General features: G+C 49.1%; 1 protein-coding gene across 1 annotated transcript; it reads left to right on the forward strand.

Moving 5' to 3' along the window:
* The first annotated feature begins 9695 nt into the window (after positions 1–9695).
* On the forward strand, positions 9696–13752 carry cd248a (CD248 molecule, endosialin a). The gene has a single exon (XM_084691945.1). The coding sequence runs from the start codon at positions 9935–9937 to the stop codon at positions 12248–12250; it is 2316 nt and encodes a 771-aa protein (XP_084548071.1). The 5' UTR covers positions 9696–9934; the 3' UTR covers positions 12251–13752.
* Positions 13753–18620: the final 4868 nt, after the last annotated feature.

The raw sequence follows: 18620 nt of genomic DNA on the forward strand, positions 1-18620 counted from the left end.
AAGCAGCAAAGTTATATCTAAGGTACATAATATTGGTGTGCTGTGGGTTGTTTTTGTGTTACTGTAGCTACGAGAGCTGCCTCGGTCAGTCAAGGTCCAGCTACAAATGATGATGATGGCAAATGACCCAACCTCTACTTTTCCTCAATTATCAGTCACCAATGTTGTTTATTCTGGGACTAATGGGCACTCTGTCCAGGGGCTGGCTTCAACCAGAGCCTTCATGTTCCTCCTTATCAGATGTAAGCGTCTTGAGAACGGGCTCTTGAATCCAGGGGTCTGATCCACTCTGAACTTTTTTGAAAAAAGGAGGTCTGAAAGAAGGAGAGAACCTTTCGGAGTGTTGGCTTATCAGCTAGGCCTGATCTTTAGCGCTGGGTCCCAACCCCGCCAGGCTGACCCCCCTCCCCCCTCCCCCCTCCCCCCCAACCTAGCGTCTGTGTTTCATCTCCGGAGCTCTCCCCTTTGTGCCTTCCTCTTCACACATTCCACGCTCCCAGTCCCCCTGCAGGGTGGGCACACACATACTGCACACTCACACCCCCCACACACACACACAAACACCATACTCCCCCTTCCACACACACACACACAAACACCACACTCCCCCTTCCACACACACACAAACACCATACTCCCCCTTCCACACACACACACCGCACATCATTTTCTGTATTTCCATCCCCACCAAGCATCTAGAATGGGGAGTGTCCATGTTTGCATGAAGGCTAGCCGCTAGTCTAAACAGAGCCTAGCTGGGGAAGGCTACAAGCCAGGGTGCTCATGACAGATTCCTCCAGTGCCCCTCCACTCAAAGACAGAGCTGCCAGGTTCCCACGCCAACCAAACCACACACGCCACCATTCAGCTGTGAAGGAGACGGTACACAGCCATGGCGCTGCTTGAGCCACTGCAAGACTACTGGTAATGATTTAGCTGAGCTATCTGTCTTTTCTCTATGGCATGTGTGCTTAGGGGCGAGGGGCATTCCCTCCCCCGGCCCCCCGTCAAAGCTGTGGTGATAGCCGAATGTAAATGACCTACAGATAAGGGCTGCTGCTAATGTGGCTTGAAAAGTTCAGAGTGGATCAAACCCCTGGACTGTAAACTCCTCTGGGTCCGTGGGAACATGGAGCTGGGAGTCGATAAGTGTGACTATACGTCTCTGTCTGTCCGCGATGACTAAGAGAGGCTCTTTCCAAAACCAAGACGACCCCCCCCCCCCCCGCTTTTCGTCTCCCACACATACGAGTGAACCCTGAAGTCTAGCTGCCCTTTTGACCTCCCGACAGCCCGCTCGCCGAGCGAGAGGGCCCGGGACGGTGACGTGATCCTGAGCAGAAGCCGAGAGATCAGATGGTCGTCCTCTTGAGTTTCAAGTGGCGGGTCGTCAGAAAAGCCTGATGACTCATCCCGCTGGTTACCTTGACACTAATCGAATGCAGATGGGGGAAGTATCTGGTGTTCCCCCTGGGGAGACGCACGCAGGAGAAGACGGCTCTTGTTCGAGGAGAGGGGACGGCTCTCTCCGATCCTGCCTGACGGTGTCGCCCCGGAACATCCTGTCTGAGCCCACCTCCGACCGTGATGTCATCGATGTGATCACAGCCCAGCACAAGGGACACGCTCCTCGGTTTCAAGGCAAACACTCGACTGTTCAAACGGCTGTTCAGTATACGCTTATTCACCGTTTGAAGCTCGAAGCGCATTTTAGAGCACGTCGGTTTATCCTCGGCCCTCCCATCTCTGTGTCTCTGAGAAGGGGCCGTACCTGAGTTATGTGAGGGCGAGGAGTGAAGCCAGACGTCGGCTATTGTTCTCCAGCATGGAGACATGGAGATGTCATCTGGAGAACCGGAGAGAAAGTCTGCAGAAGTCTACAGGGAGACGAGAAGAAATGTATGCAATTTCCATTAGAGGGAGGAGAAAGAGAAAGATGGATAGAGAGTGAGAGGGAATGAGAGAGAGAGAGGCTGAGAGGGAAGGGAATGGGGGTTGAGAGGCTGCAGCCCTCCCCACCCCTCTCTTCTCCTCCCTCTCCTCCTCTACTTCTCTGCTGTTCTGAGTGAGGAGATAAAGAGGGTTAACTAGTTCAGACCAGCCGACAGTGAAGGCAGGCACATCCAGCTGATTGCAAAGCCAGACACTCCACTGCCTCAGGGAGGAGGGTGAAGAGAGGGAGACAGAGAGATAGAAAGAGAAGAAAGAGGGAGAGAGAGGGAGTGGGAGAAGCAGGAGGAGAGGGGGGAGAGGGAAAGAGTGAGAGCTGGCCAAGACAGACACCATACCTCCACCCGCCTGAAAGCTTAAAGCTGGGTGGATCTCGGTGTGAAAGATTTGTAGTGTATATATTAGCTTGTGTGGCTGCGTAGGTCTTGCACGTCTAGTGTTATTAGTCCGCCTTTTCAAATATATCGAATTTAGAACCGGCAGGAGTGCATAGTTGTGTGTTCTTGTTCAAGTCAGACCGACAAACCCTTTTCCACTTGATTCCCTCCCTGTAGACCCGTCTCTCCTATCCTTCTAGAAGGAAAACCCCCTCCTTTACCCGTCCACGACGGTCTGCACCGCTTCAGGTCCAGGTTCTCTCCCCAAGCCGCCGCGCTACCGCAGCAAGAGGAACGTTAGGAGTGGAGACACAAGGACTACCTTTGTACCAAGAACTTGTTACTTCAGCCCCGGCCAGCAAATGCAGATTCATGTAAAAGTATCCCCTGTCCTCTCACCCTCTGAATGTACCGCCAAAAAACCCGCTGAGACAGACCTTTGGGCAGCGGGAGGTTCTTTCTGTGTGGAGATGCGTGTAGCAAGGGCTGAGAGGCACACTGAAGCATACATGTTCTATTTGAACAAATACGGTTGTGCAAATGAACCAAAAGACAGATGGAATCAGGACTGCGGGAGCCAATGGTTCCAATCATGAAACTTGTCATTGATGTTCAGTCCCCGCAATCCCAAATGAATTCATTTTACTGTTGTGTCTGTACAAAGTGTTGTAACAATAAAAGGCTTTTGCAGCCTTTTGGTTTGGGCAGTAAGTCACAGGGCGTTTTGGGCATTTAAGAGAGTGAAATATACTATGACATGCTTTGAAGAAGGCTTTCAAGCTCTTCAAACTATCCCAGTTGACTAACTAAATTAAATGTATGTGTATGTGTATGTTCAATTACAGCCTTGCCTTGAGCCGAGTCCGAGAATATGTTTTTGGTAGACACCTTGCCTGGCTGACATGTGAAGTGCAAATGTATTGACACTCATTCTAGACAACATTTGTTGAGGCCACAACAGTTCAAGGTATCTCGGCGGTACAGAGACGAAAACCGAGCTTTCTCATCTCTGCTACAAGACAACTGCTGGGCGTGAGGTGAGGTAGATTGTCGTCTTGACCTTTTCCGTTGTGAATGGGAAAGAGTTAGAGTTGAACAGTGTGATATGAAAAGGGATGGGTTCTGGAATGAAAGCTGCATGTAGCAGCAGTCTCTGTCAGACTCAAACCCCAGCGTTCCTGCTTGAATGCCACCCAGTTATCTGATTTGATCGCTTGCTGCAATACTATATACAATGTATGGAGGACTGGATTCAAAAGATTAAACTGTAGCAAAGTGTCACGATTTCTGGCCCTCATTCGAAATCCTTTAAGCTCTGTGATGCTAGTGCTGCCTGTGTTTACTAAGCTTCTATGCAAATATGTTATACCAATGTATTCAATCTCCTGAGCCTAACCAAGGCCACCTTCATTAAGGAAAACTGTTATTTGTTTTTAGCAAGGACCTTGGATGTAGGATTACTGTGCAAAGCATCCCAGAGGTAGTTTCTGAAAGGAACACATTATTCGCTCCTGCTGTTTTTTTCATGCCTCCAAAGTTAGTTTTGATTCCTTTGTGAATAAAATGGTTTGATAACACAAATACATAAATGAGGTTCCCTTCCGTTGGATTTCTGTTTAGTTAAATTGGTTGTCTGAATGCAGTTTTGCCACCGGGCTGACACCGAGATCAATGTGCTAACAAGTGAATGCAGTTCGCAGAGTGTGCATTTGTGATGCAGGTCTTTATGGGGGAAGTGAGGGATGTCTGTACATACAAAGCAGTAGAAGAGGGCTAGCTTCCATGCTCTTTCCTGCTGCAGGTCCTCTAACCTTTATTTGCTCAACGCGCACACACACACGCACGCACACACATATTTAGTACACATGTATTTTGTCATCGTAAGTAAAGAAAGTACTTGATATTTTAATTATGTTTCGCTTGTCGGAACAAATGCATGCGTAGCTTGGGTCAAGGGTAGACTATGTCCGAGTGTGTGTGTGTTTGGACCATAGGGAGAAGGACCTCTTGACCCTGGTGTATAAAATCATGTGAGAGGAATGTTCAGGGAAGTCAAGGTTCAACTCTCATGACTCCTCACCACTTAGAATAGAGGCATGTTGTCATGACAAAGTAAACACATCTGATGGCTGTTGGACAGCACGGTGTGCTTTCCCATCCCTTCAGTTCTTGAATTTGCTTCACTAGACGTCCCTGCAAGCACAAACGCATGTCCAGTACAGCCCACAGCCATTCCCCCTGTAGTTGTAATATTAGAGAGATGCCCAGTTATTATGAATTAGGTTTTATGGACTTAATCTCTTTCCGCCATAATCGACTGTCTGAAAGGACATTTTCGAATGGAATACAAAAATTGGTCAAAATGATGTCCAACATGTAGCAATCATTTTGGCTCCTAAAAGCCTTAACCCTTATGCTCTGCTTGATCACATGTAATGCACTCTCTATTTGCTCTATTTGTTTATATAACCAGAAACCTAGAATTCCTGTCAAGAGAGCAACGAGTCCATGTCGGTGTGTCTATCTGCCGTTTGCTACCGCACGTCGGTGTGTATGTGGATTTATGCGTGTCGCTACTACACGTGTTTGCATCATGCTGCCGTCGTGGTGTCGAGCATGAGAGGGATTTAGTGCGACAGCAAATACGTGTCTGAGTCGCGTTTGAGGTGGCTTCTTTGTGTATCGCTTCGGTATAGCATCAGCGAGCCGGGCGTGTGACTGTGTGTGTGTGTACGAGGAGGCTCCACGTCTGTGTGTGTGTGTGTGTGTGTACAGGAGAAGTGCAGAGTGAAGGTCAGGGAGGGTCTGGAGAGTCATAAAGAGCCCGGTTGTGCGGTGCTCCCAGCATGGGCTCTCTCCATCACTCCCAGGCACTTCCTCCCCTACCTTGGATGTTTAGAGTAGAGCCTGGCGGGGAGGAGAGGGGGGGAGGGGTCAGGGGTTGAAGACGGGACCTTAGTATCTCTCAGCAAAGAGCACATACACCCCCCCCACCCCCACCCCACCCCCCCCCACCCCTGTGAAAAATCCTTCTACTGAAGTTAAGACAGGGATTGCTCCCCAGAAAAGAAAGATCCAGAAAGAGAACTCGAGGAGTCAAACGGACAGATGGATGGAACGGTGCGAGGAGTTATAGCTTTTGGCCCGTCTCCAAAGTGGTGTAACTGATTCCGTTTTCCTTTCTTAAACAGAGAGGTAGAAGGACTGGGCAAAGGAGATTAGTTGAGCTGCAAGCCTGGGAAATCTCCTTAAAATGCTACAAGCAATCTCATCGGACCGGGAGGAGGCAATTTACGAAGAGCAATTTGTAATTTATGTATTTAGGTAATCAGAGAGCCATAATAATGTTGATAAGGTCTTATTTAGGAATGTTGATAGTGTGACCGTGCCCTGACCGTCGTACACTGTCAGAAATTGGCCAGAAAATGTCAGTCGGAGAATTGAAATTGATCAAGGAAACAGAACGACCCCTCCGTCCACAGTGTTATCAGAAACAGATGACCTCGATACGCGACGGTTTGCCCTTTTTGGCACTGCAGCAAGAATGTCAGAAATCTTACACGATTGGTCACCCTTCTCATACCGACATCCCGATGGCCTCGGTGAAGACCGAGAAGAGCCAACGGAACTGACCTCACTGCAGCTGGCCCGCCTCAGTCTGTCATGTGATCGCGGCGCTGCCTCGGCCTCGAAGCAGCTCTGGACGTACAGCATTCAGGAGGGAGCTCCATAAACATCCCTTGTTGGTCTGAGTGGAGTTCTCCAACACAATAGGGCTTTAGAGTGCTCTGGTTATGGAAGGAGAGGGAGAGGGAGAGGGGTGGCTGGGGGGGGATGATTGTTTTCCATCACTGGCCAAAGTCTAACCAAGCCAGGGAGGAGTACAAGTAACCCGTCTGAACTCACATTCTAGTCAACCCCCCCTAACGCCCCCCCCCCCCCCCCGTCCTCTCCTAATGAGAGCCAGCTTGGGATCCAGAGGGTGTCTGGTGTGTCTGTGGGCACTGGAAGGACAGGAGGCGTGCAGCCCAACACAAGCACTGATAGCACTGTTGACGTCCACCCCACCCTACTCTAACCCCACCCCCCAACACCCCCCCCCCTACCTAGAATAACGACGGTGGAAACATGAGTAACTAGGAACCCTGACAGATGTGAATCCCAAAGACTTTGAGGACAGGGATACCAACATGACTTAGCATTCATTCAGAACACGCGTGGACCTCTGATGAAACTCCTTTCCCACAGTTCAGTGTGGAGAAGTTCCCTGTTTGTTCTCACTCACTGTATGTGCCATTTGGTGGGGAGTGTGTTCCTCCACGTTAACTGATATCATAAATCTGTCCTCCCAGGACTGTGGCTTCGCAATATTCAGCTCAACTTTGTTTCCAAAACAGAGACCATATCTTGTGTAGCCTGACTGTACACAAGCGTGGGAGCACGTACGCACACACGCGGTCAGTATCACACACACACAAACACACCCTATATTCTGCTAGAGGAGGTGTGGCCTGACTTGAAAGGCTATTGACACAGTATCGAAGGCTCATTCTTTCTTGGTAAGGAGCATATGACCCTGAGCTCCATCAATCTTTACTAGCTGCTACAATCAGCTTTATTGACATCTCAATGGAACTTGAACCATTGCAGATAGGATCATTCTCTATGTCTTAGACAGCTAGGCCAAGGACATTGACAGAAGTGTGCTTGCACAGTAGCAGTGTCATGGGTGGAGAAGAGCTGAGCATGAGAGGAGGGCAGGACGAGAGAGGAGAGGACGAGAGAGGTGTGGAGAAGGAGAGAAGAGAAGAGAGGTGTGGAGAGGAGAGAAGAGAGGTGTGGAGAAGGAGAGGAGAAGCGAGATGAGGAGAAGGTAAGGAGAAGGAGAGGAGAGGAGAAGGAGAGGAGAGGCAAGCAGATGAGAAGATGAGAGGTGAGGTGAGGAGAGAGGAGAGGTGTGGAGAAGAGAGGTGTGGAGAAGGAGAGCAGATGAGAAGATTAGAGAAGAGAGGGGAGGTGAGATGGGAGGACAGGAGCGTGGAGAGGTGGATATTATTTATTGTCTGCTTGCCGATGTAGCCAAGGAAAGAAACAAATATGCTCTTTTATGTTTACAGTCCACCTATAAATTGTGATCATTTCCAAACTGTTCCCTGTTTGTTATCAAGTGTTACCAACCACCCATACATATATAAATAACACTTCAGTGGACATGAGTTATACCTTTAGAAATTAAATGTTTTAAGAGGCTGGGATGTCTGTTTCACAGTCTGGCTCCCACTCATCTAATACATCATCCTATTCATTGAGACTATAACTATTACAACTTCATTCAGTTGGATGAATCTTTATCCCATACCTGTGCATCACATCAATTCTGCATCTACAATCTTACCTGGTCCCAGCACCCAAGAGCCATGTATAGTTTTCCTGGTCGCATAGCCCAGACCAACATACAGCTGAACACCTCCAACTACTCATTGAAGCAGAAGACAATAGCCACACTTTGTCTCTTTCCTCAACAATGTCGCTGTCAGCCTGATAACTTAACAAGATTATGAGAATGTCACAGTGATTTGTCTAGAACCATATTTCTGGTTTTCTAGTCTACGTCAACTCTGCAGCTCCAGGTTATTATGCTCCAACTATCTGGTCTTGTGAGGAATCCTCTGACTGTGCGTGGCTGTATAGAATGTTCCAGCACAGAGGGTGACGCGGAGACATGAGCCTTGTGATGTGTGCTTACACAGCCCACAGGGAACTATCCAATACCTTAGCAAGTGAGTTTCGGGAGGTTCCTGCAGATCATTATATGGCAGTAAGCCCCCAAACACCTTTTCTGTCGTTAAATCTTGCCGGCTAAGGTCCACGGTTTAATGGCTGTCACCACGGGGGACAAATTGCCCGGGTCACTGCCGGCTTGAGTTTTACAGAGGTGGCACAAGCCGTTGACACGTGTGCATGTGTGTCTCTACACCTGTGGGGTTCGAAGCCCAGAGAGCTGTTCAAGCACATGGTTTCTAGTCTTCCAACCGGATGAGTTTCCTTTTGCTGCTGTAGGCGCTCCTGTAGGCGCCACTGGTCTTTTACATTAAGGAAGAAACTGTGTTGGCTCCCAGAAGGTAGAGCGTATGTTTAATGAGCTCATAGAGATCCAGCTACTTCCTCTGTAGACCAGGTCCCAACTCCCCCCCCCCCCCCCCCCCCACCCCATCACACACTCCCCTTTAGACACAAGTCTCTATTTCACTGCTTTGTTTTCATAGCAAATCCAGAGGCCTTTCCTGTGCTCGGGCAAACTCAGCGACTTTCACTGCCCAACCGTCTCAATAAGAGCTTTATTAGTGTAGCTGTTAGCATTGTTGTTATTACTTAAGATGGTCAACCAAATAGGTAGGTTTGCTGTCTTCTCGCTTGCTCAAGGCTGTGGAGGGAGTGCAAATGACATTTTTGAGGAGTAAAGGAATGAACCACTCTGCTGTGGGTTGGTGAATGTTCTAGTAATGGGGGGAGTGAGGAGGAAAATGCATTGCCTGTTAGCTTGATGCAAAACCCATTGATATCCCCAAATATATCATGGTCGCAGAATAAAGCAAATTCTTCGATGAGAATTTATGAACAGTGCTTGGGATTTATATGTTTTATGACGTTGATTAATTTAGCAGGCATTTTTATCCAAAGCAACATCATGATAGCGGTTCCCATTTTCTGATTTAGTTGTGGTTTTGTGTCGAGTTCCCTGTTCGGGGTTGAGAACAAAAGGGAAGACTGGAGAGGTAGAAAAGACGGCAAAAGAAAGAAAAAAGACCTTAAAAAAAAAAAAAAACACTTGAAGTTTCCAGAGGAAGGCTGGGATTGAAGACTGATAGGTTGTTGGAACACAGATAGTTCTTTGTCTGACTTCTCTATGAATTATTGAAGAAAACATAACAGTTTTAAAAGGCCGTTACTGGATTTGTCTGGAAGGGCCCTATAATGTGTATGTGTTTAGGGGGGTAAATGGCTCAGTCCCAAAGCATTTCCATAAACGGACTTATGAAAACCATACGACATGCTCGGGAAAAGAAAGAAACACTCATACCAGTGAACCTCCCCCAACCCCCCAAGACTATCTGCCTCACACATACACACACACACATACACACACACACACACACACATACACGTACACACTCACACACAGAACCCCCCGCCTCTTCAAAAAACTCCCCTTTTCCCTTCTGCCCTTCCTCCCTTTCCCGTACCTCCTCCACTCTCTCTCTCTCTCTCTCTCTCTCTCTCTCTCTCTCTCTCTCTCTCTCTCTCTCTCTCTCTCTCTCTCTCCGTCTCTCTCTCTCTCTCCCTTCCTCCAAAATCTGGGGGCAATCTGCAAGCACTCAACTCCAGCACAGTACTCTTTCACCAGCACAGAGTCAAAGAGTGGGAATGAGAGAAACTGAAGTTAACAGCAAAAAACTTCAGATGAAGGGAGAACAGTTCAGATAGAAGTCTGAAAGGGAAAGAAAAAAGAACAACTAGTCACAAAATAAGAGGACAAAAAGAGCCCCAAGGGGAACAGAGGAACAAAAGGAGAGACAGTTGGAGCGGTAAGCTGGTGCGAGTGAAGGATGGGATTGTTCTCGGGCTGGACTGCAGCTCTCCTGCTCTCCCTCCTGGGACTATCGTGCGGAGTCGCCCTGGTCTCCTCTCAGGACCTGCAGGAGAGGGACGCCCTGTGCAACGAGGACGGCTGCTTCGTGCTCTACTTCCAGAGGAAGACCTTCCTGGACTCCTGGAGGAGCTGCAAGGATAAGGGGGGCAACCTGGCCACCGTCAAGCGCCAGGAGGAAGCCGACACCATCGCGGCTCTCTTCTCCGGCGTGGAGCTGAGGGGCTCGCGAAGCGCAGTCCGGGTGTGGATCGGCCTCCAGCGGCAGCCCCGTCAGTGCACCGCCTCGCGCCCGCTCCGAGGCTTCAGCTGGACCACGGGCGACCAGGACACCCAGTACACCAACTGGCTGAAGGATGACTCGCCCGGCGCCTGCTCGGCCCCGCGCTGCGTGGTCATGAGCTACGGCGCGGCCGAGCAACGCGACAACTTCAAATGGTTGGACGGGTCCTGCTCGGTGCCCGTGGACGGGTACCTGTGCCGGTACACCTACACGGGTATGTGCCCAGCCTTGTGGAGCGAGGGGGCGGGGAACGCCCTCTACAACACGCCATTCAACCTCCTCAGCACCCTCCTCACCCACCTGCCCTTTGGCTCGGTGGCGACGGTGCCGTGCCCCCCGGGCGCCAAGGACGAGCAGTCGGTGTTGTGCATGCTGAGGGATGACGGCACGGTGGGCTGGTCCAACGATGCCCCCCTCTGCACGGACGACGCCCCTGCGGAGGAGGACTGGTGCAGGCAGGACAACGGAGGCTGTGAGCATTTCTGCAGGGTGGCCGGCAGCCACTACTACTGCGAGTGCTTCGAAGGCTTCCAGGTCAGCCCCGACGGCCAGAGCTGCACGCCCGACGACCCTTGCAAGGGTGCCCCCTGCGAGTTTGAGTGCCTGCCCATCTCCGACGGCTACCGCTGCGCCTGCCCGGAAGGCTACATGCTGGCGCCGGATGAGAGCGCCTGCCTGGACGTGGACGAGTGTCTCCAGAGCCCCTGCGAGCAGCTGTGCGTCAATGCCCCCGGGACCTTCGAGTGCCGCTGCCGAGAAGGCTACCGGGCGGACGAGAAGGGGGAGTGCGAGGACGTGGACGAGTGCGCCCGGAATCCGTGCGAGCACGACTGCGAGAACACGCCAGGCTCCCACGCCTGCCACTGCCACTACGGCTACAGCCCGCTTCCCGGAGACCCCAGCCACTGCCAGGACGTGGACGAGTGCCAGATCCCGGGAATGTGCCAGCAGATGTGCGTGAACTACGAGGGCGGCTTCGAGTGCTACTGCGAGGTGGGCTACGAGCTGCTGCCGGATCACTTTGCCTGCAGGAAGATCGGAGCGGGCGAGGAGCCTCCCATCGCCACTCCCGCCGACCCCTGGGCCACCCGCCATCCCGGCCCTGTTTGGCAACCCCAGGAGCCAGTCTACTACTGGACCCCCCCACAGAGCCAGACCAACTGGCCCCCCGAGGAAGACGACTCTCTGAATTGGCTCACTGACCCCCCAGCGGTGGCGGGTGACGTCATATGGGTGACCAGCGCCCCCAAAGAGGACCCCCCCACAGAGGAACCAGAGGAGGACAAACTGTTGCCGGGCTCGAGGGGGGCGGGGGTCCACCTGGTGGGGGAGACCACACCCGGGCCCACCTCAACTCCTCCCTCCACCGCCACCCTAGACTGGTATGAGGACGAAGAGGAAGAGGAGGACGAGGAGATCACCACGACTCCCACGCCTCTCCCCACCTCCACCATCTCTGAAGGGGCGTGGAACTGGCTCTGGGTCAGCCCCATCCCGGCCAACCAGGATCCAGTCCGGCCCATGTGGGAGGAGCCTATCACACCAGGGATTTACCCCGATCAAGAATATCCGGAGGAGACCGCATACGACGATGACGTCACCACCCAGGATTCTTCTCTCCCTGTGAAGGTGGCGGAGGAGGAGTGGAAGGACAACTACGACGAGGTCACTTCTACCCCAGCCCAGGACACGCCCTTCCAGCCTCCTCTGTCCTCCCTCAGTCCAGGGCTGATTGTGGACGATGAGGGCGAGGCGGTGGATGTCCAGGGTGGCAGTGGGCAGAAGGAGGGGGGCAACTGGCTCTTAGTGGGGCTGCTGGTGCCTGTGTGCATCTTTGTCGTGGTCATGGTGGCGCTGGGCATCGTGTACTGTACCCGCTGCGCCGTCCAGCCGCGCAACAAGAGCGCCACCGACTGCTACCATTGGATCTCCGGGGCACACGACAAACAGGGTGCCCCCAACCCCAGTGCAGGGGTGAAGACCCACGTCTGAAAGGGGGTCCAGATACAAAGAGGACCCCATAGACAGTTTTGTAGATGGACAGGAAAAGGAGTGGGGCTTCTGAGAGAAAGCAAGGCAGGAGCAGGGCGATGCTGTGTCTGTGCCCCTAAGGAATCACTCGTGGATCACTTTTATACTATGACTCTTTGAACGTTTGGATGTTTCTGTGGAATATCGTCTAAAAAGAGTTGGATAAAAAGGCGTTTTTAACAACCACTGATCCTTTTTTTTCTTTTATTGGGGTCGGGGTGGGAGTGGGGATACTTTGACTCGCTAAAAACAGCATTGATGTTCGCATTCATATTGTACACAGACCTCAGTGTTAGATCTAAAACCTAAAGAGGATAGGCACTACACGGTCATTAAAAAATCATCCATTTGATTGTTCAATATAAACACTAAAATCACCAGACGTTTGTTTGAACAGTTTCAGTAAACCATCCGTTCCATGTAAATAGCATTTATAAATGACAGTACTGTAGCTAAGATCTAGTTTTTCCGTAGTTGCAGAAAATAGTGTTCCTCCTTGCTAACTCTAATGGTTTAATGCTCAATTAAGCCCATTCCCAAAGCGTGGCATTTGCAAATAACTATTTTTGTCGACTGTGTTAGAGCCTTGTGTCGCGGCCATAATTTTTCTGTAAAGATGCTGAATGGTGAGAGTGGGCGCATATTTTCCATTTAAAAGGACAAAAGGCTTTCCTGTTATTGCAAATCAGCAAACTATGCAAGCGTGACTGTCAAATGATGCTGTTGAGGAAAGCCATCATTTGAATGTTACTGGTGTGCCCATGTGCTCGTCTACAGGATAGAACCAAAACTTCGACCAAATAGCAGCTTTTTGTATATATGTATGTGTGGTTCTTTTTGTATGTATGTAATATGATGTCACTCGGTCTAAAAACTCCTAGAAAATGTTAGCGTAATTAGGTCTTGATTAAGTGCCTTTTTGTTTTACACAAAAGCCATATATATTCAGAGGAATGTATATCTGCCTCTGAGCAAGATATAACCCATTCATCTCCATTTTAGAGAAAAGTCCTCATCTTTTCTTGCTTCATTCCTGGTGCGGGTCAAAGTGCAGTTGTTCGCTCTGCACAAGGTCTGGAGATGGGGTTACAGGCTGCTGGCTGACATTAGCATTGACCTTGTTAGCCTACGGTGACCTTTCAACTGCTCTTCAATCTCCTGCCACATATTTCTAAAGAGTAACACCCACAGTCAACTCCTGGACACACACAAGCTCTTAGACTTCTATACATGTTAGCCATACTGGTGTTATTCTAACTTTTTGCAACTGAAGCCAATGCGCCCTCTAGCAGGTTGAGATGTAACTGCAGCCACCAACAGACGTACAACAATCAAATCTTCTCCAGAGTCGCCTCTCGGTTGTGCATTTAGATGAAGGGACTATGAAATCAGATATGCCTTTTCAAACTGTGTTACCTGTTACGTTCTAAGTAATTGTTGATTAAAATGTTATTTTAAGGTTGTCTTGATGGTCTTGTCTTGTTTTGAGTTATAACCAAGTCCTGTGAGGTGTTGGAAGGCCTCTGCAGTAACTAATATTTCAAGATACTGTCAAATAAACAGTTGGCAGTCGATAACTCCAAACAACAGTAGTTCCAAAGGGCCTTTCATTGAGGCTGTTAGGTAAACTTCATCAGTTACCCCTCAGTGTGTTGTGTGGAGGCTAGGCAGAAGGGTGAGTGAACTTGAGAATGCCATGAATCAGAAACACATCACAACACTGGAACCTCTCCAAAGAAGCTGTTAGTGTTGGGAAAGGCTTCATCGACAAAGTACATCAGCCCCATTAGGATCAGGCCCTCTGTATCCAAACACTGTGTTGACGTGTGTGTGTGTGTGTGTGTGCATGTGTCAGAGCTTGCAGGGGACTTTTGTGATTGCGTGCTAATGGAATGTGCTGATCTGAGCCAGCAGTGTGTGTCAGTTGTGCTCGGGGGGGGGGGGGCGCCCTAGGGGTGACCAGGCTCCCTCCAGGGCGACTGGACTGGGGGATTGTTGTTCCACTGTCAGGGGCTGCATCTGGCTCAGGGTTCCAACTGTGTGGCTGGGGTAGCTCAGGGCCACAGTAACTGACATCTCAAAGCTTGTTCATTCCCTTTGCTGACTGTAGTCCAGGCTGTCACGTTACCTGGGCTTGAATATGATTTCAGGCTCAGGGAGCATCATAGAGAGCTTCGTTTAATTAACGGGCTACTTTTATTCATTGATTAGTTTGGTTAATATATGGAGAAATACACTGATCAGAATGTGAACCGTCTTCCTTGGCAACAAGACTGTCATACTTTTTCAGCAAAGAATTGCTTCAGGGACTCCTCCGATTTACAGACGTGCTCAAATGTGTTGGAACCCAACCTGATTTATATTGAATTTAAATCAGACTGAATCTTGACGGAGGAATCCTAATAATAACCTCCCAGAAACGATGAAACCAGGGTTAGTGCATTAGACCACCTCCATATCAGTCTCTGTTTGTGTGATTAGTGTGTGTGTGTGTGTGATTAGTGTGTGTGTGTTGTGATTTACTAGGTGGTGGACAGTTCCCTAATGGTGGTTTACTGGTCGGCTGCATTGTCTGCCTCAGTACTGCAGTACATCTATCTCACTGACAAGCCAATTGCACAATCGTTGCCCGGCCTGTTGAAAGTAGACTACCGCATAGGAATTTGTCACTGCTGTGACACCAGTGACAGCTGATTCCTCCATAATGTTCTTTCTGAGCAAATCAAAGGACTCCAAAGTGGTATTTAGGGAGTACCATTGAAACACATTTGAAAAGGGCAAGAATGATTTCCACAAATATCAGCCATCAGCACAACAGGACCACTTTAAAACGTTTTTTTTTCTCCCCGTAACTTCCCCACCTGGTCGGACCGAATCTGTCCTCCATTACCCGGCGCGTCCTTCACGACACTGCTGGAGTCAAAGCAAGGCACACACACATGCCTTCCATTGCTTACACAAACGGTGAGGATATTGAATGATCTGCCGTTTTTAATGAGCCAATACTGTAGGCAGAAGAATAAGAGCTGCTGCTGCTGTCTGTGGATGGTGACTGGACACCAGAGGAACACCAGCAGCTATCCCTATTATCCATTCTTGCTGTGGGTCTCTCCAGTACGATGACAGTGATGTGTTCAACAGAGGCTGAAGTAAGATAGGTGCCAACTATTGATGTGTGTGTGTGTGTGTGTGTGTGTGAGAGAGAGAGGGCAAGCTTGGGTTACATAATTTGTGCTGGGCTCTGTAAATGACATATTTGGACTCAAATAATTGCTTGTTTCTGTGTGGACCTTTTTCATGTGTATTGCGTTATCCCAATTGGCATCCATCATCACTAAGTAACTTTAAACTCTTCCCTTAAATATGAACACCCTAACTTGCTGGACCAGGTTAAATCAACAAAATAAGTATTTTGATGTCTAATAGGTTTCTCTTTTGTACACAATACAAACATGTACACTGTACATTACACACACAATACCTCCCACATACAGTAATAACTGTACCACACACAGTCCCACACATGCACAGTACACAGAGTACACGCACACACCACACACAGTTTCCCTTCAGTTACTTTAGTCCTTCATGGACCTTCCCTGTCTAGCAGCTTAATCCGTCATTAAAACTGAACTTCAGCCTGTCTTCCTGTACTGTCTGCAGAACTACAGCTGAACACCTCCTGAACTTCAGCCTGTCTTCCTGTACTGTCTGCAGAACTACAGCTGAACACCTCCTGAACTTCAGCCTTCCTGTACTGTCTGCAGAACTACAGCTGAACACCTCCTGAACTTCAGCCTTCCTGTACTGTCTGCAGAACTAGATTTGAACACTTCCTGAACTTCAGCCTGTCTTCCTCTGCAGAGCTACAGCTAAACACTTCCTGAACTTCAGCCTGTCTTCCTGTACTGTCTGCAGAACTACATCTGAACACCTCCTGAACTTCAGCCTTCCTGTACTGTCTGCAGAACTAGATTTGAACACTTCCTGAACTTCAGCCTGTCTTCCTCTGCAGAGCTACAGCTAAACACTTCCTGAACTTCAGCCTGTCTTCCTGTACTGTCTGCAGAACTAGATTTGAACACTTCCTGAACTTCAGCCTGTCTTCCTCTGCAGAACTACAGCTGAAGGCTTCAGCTTGGTCTCTGACTGCATGAGGAAAAAGCATTGCCCCATACACCCACACAAACAAACACACATTTGGGTTAACATCCCTACACACACAAGTATACTGCACTTAACACCCGTGTACACACAAATGTACACTTACATACATACTGTATATGTGATGGTATTTAACAGACGTAGCCACGCTCCATCACAACAAGGTGTCGTTCGCCACTCGCTGGCCTCGACCTCTGACTTGCCAAGCGTGACCACGACCAGCTACGCCAAAGAAAAGCTAGCTCTTCGTTGACGCGGGTGGCCTGCTACACACCTGAGGAGTGAGTTTCACGGTTTTCACACCATTATAAACCCAATCAAACACACACTCACACACACACACACACACACACACACTTACACAAATTCACAGATACAAATGCACACACACCCACTGTGCTTGTGTTTTAGAAAATCTCTGTGAGCTCTAATTAGACAGACACTGATTATTAATGAGAGCCCTACCCGTTGATCAATGACTGGCAATTACAATCCTGCTGTTCAGGCGGGGGCAAGATTGTGTCAAATCAAATGCACACAGTGCCTGTACTTTTGTCTGAAATCTAGCTTACATGAATCGGCCAGCCATCTAGCCAGCCAGCTATCCAGCTAGCCAGCAAGCCAGGTAACCATCCTTTTTGAATGCCTGTTTTAAGTCTTTGCTAGAGAACCGACACCAAGGCATCTAAACCACGCTGTGTTCAGTCTGGACCGACACAGCAGACTGTGGTCCTCTCTGACTAACATCACAACCAATTGCCCCAGGGCCAGTGTGGACTTGCAACTGTAATGGCAGTCTGTCAGTGCGCGAGCTGCAAATGGAATACTAAAGATGTAGTCTGAGCCAACTGAAGGAGTGTGGAATAAAAGAGGGAGGGAGGGAGAGAGGGAGAAGAAAGAAAGGGAAAATGGATAGCGGATGGATGGCGGCAAGACAAAGACAGAGACACAGGCTGATAGATGAGAGAGAGTGAGAGAGACGAGAGAAGAGAAGATGCAAGGACAGAAGAGTATAGATTGACATGAGTAAACGGGGGAGGGCAACGAGGAGGAGGTGGGAAGTTCCAGGGAAGAAGGAACAATGCAGGTAGATGTAGAGGAGGAGGGTGCCCAGAGGGAAGGAGGGAGGGAGGCGAGGGGCGGAGGTCCGCCCAGAGAGGTGGGCAGTGTTATCCATATTGGTCAGCAGGAAATCAGGGCTCCACAAACAGAGGGAAGAGATCTGCCTCGTTCCAGAGGTCCCTCTTATTGTCCCCTGATTAGAACCACATGGAAGCTTCTCTGGGACTCTGCTGCACTTCAGATAATGGGAACTTAATCCCATCTATGGGACAACACACATCTGTTTATTGTTGTGTGTGTGTGTGTGTGTGTGTGTGTGCTGTGCTGGGCTGTCTTCTGTGCGAATGGGAGTGCTACACTCAGTCACATGAGGGGAATTATTTTCTAAACCCCATTGAGAGAAAGGGAGGTATGTTGGGATGGTTTAAGAGTCTGTGCATGTCTCTGACAAGTCTTTAATGTGTAGTGGTGTGTGGATGTGTGAGTACACCCAGAAAAGGGCTTTCTCTCTGATGAAGCCATCCTTGTTACCCAGGGAGGAATGCTTCAACCCAAACTTGATGTCAGACCAGTGCAGACCAAGCATATTTTGCAGGCGTAATTTAAAAGGAGTAAAATCTTGGATTCTGTGCATACTTTATGTTGGATGTCAACATACGTGATTTCAACATCAAAGTGCTGGGAGATCCTTGATGCTGGTATTCTCAGACTTCAAATAACCATTTAATTGAGAATATTGGCAGAAATAAGAACGTTATTCAAGGTTACTGCTGTGAAATATGGAATATTCTAGGTTCACATAAAGGAACTTAGTAGAGACAGGTCTACCCCACATGAATGAATCTTACTGTACCCAAGGCAAGTATTGCTGTAATAAAACTTTTACAACGCGATTACATTTGTATGAAGTGTTTGTAAAACATTTACAATGTTACGTGCTGGCCTGTGTGAGGGAAAATGTAACATGATTAGCTGATTTTACACATCAATTATTTAGAGGCTAAATTACTTATAAGACACAGAAACCAAAGCAATTCAGTTCTATACTTTAGGCCTCGGATACCTGTATGAACCATTTCAAATTATTAGTTTTATATTGTGATTC

Source organism: Hypomesus nipponensis, chromosome 25 (genome assembly GCF_054491055.1).
Source record: "Hypomesus nipponensis isolate SF chromosome 25, ASM5449105v1, whole genome shotgun sequence".
Classification (NCBI taxonomy): Eukaryota; Metazoa; Chordata; class Actinopteri; order Osmeriformes; family Osmeridae; genus Hypomesus; species Hypomesus nipponensis.

Bases quoted from the DNA above. Each gene is read 5' to 3' on its own strand.
- cd248a (XM_084691945.1), top strand. From the start codon at position 9,935: ATGGGATTGTTCTCGGGCTGGACTGCAGCTCTCCTGCTCTCCCTCCTG.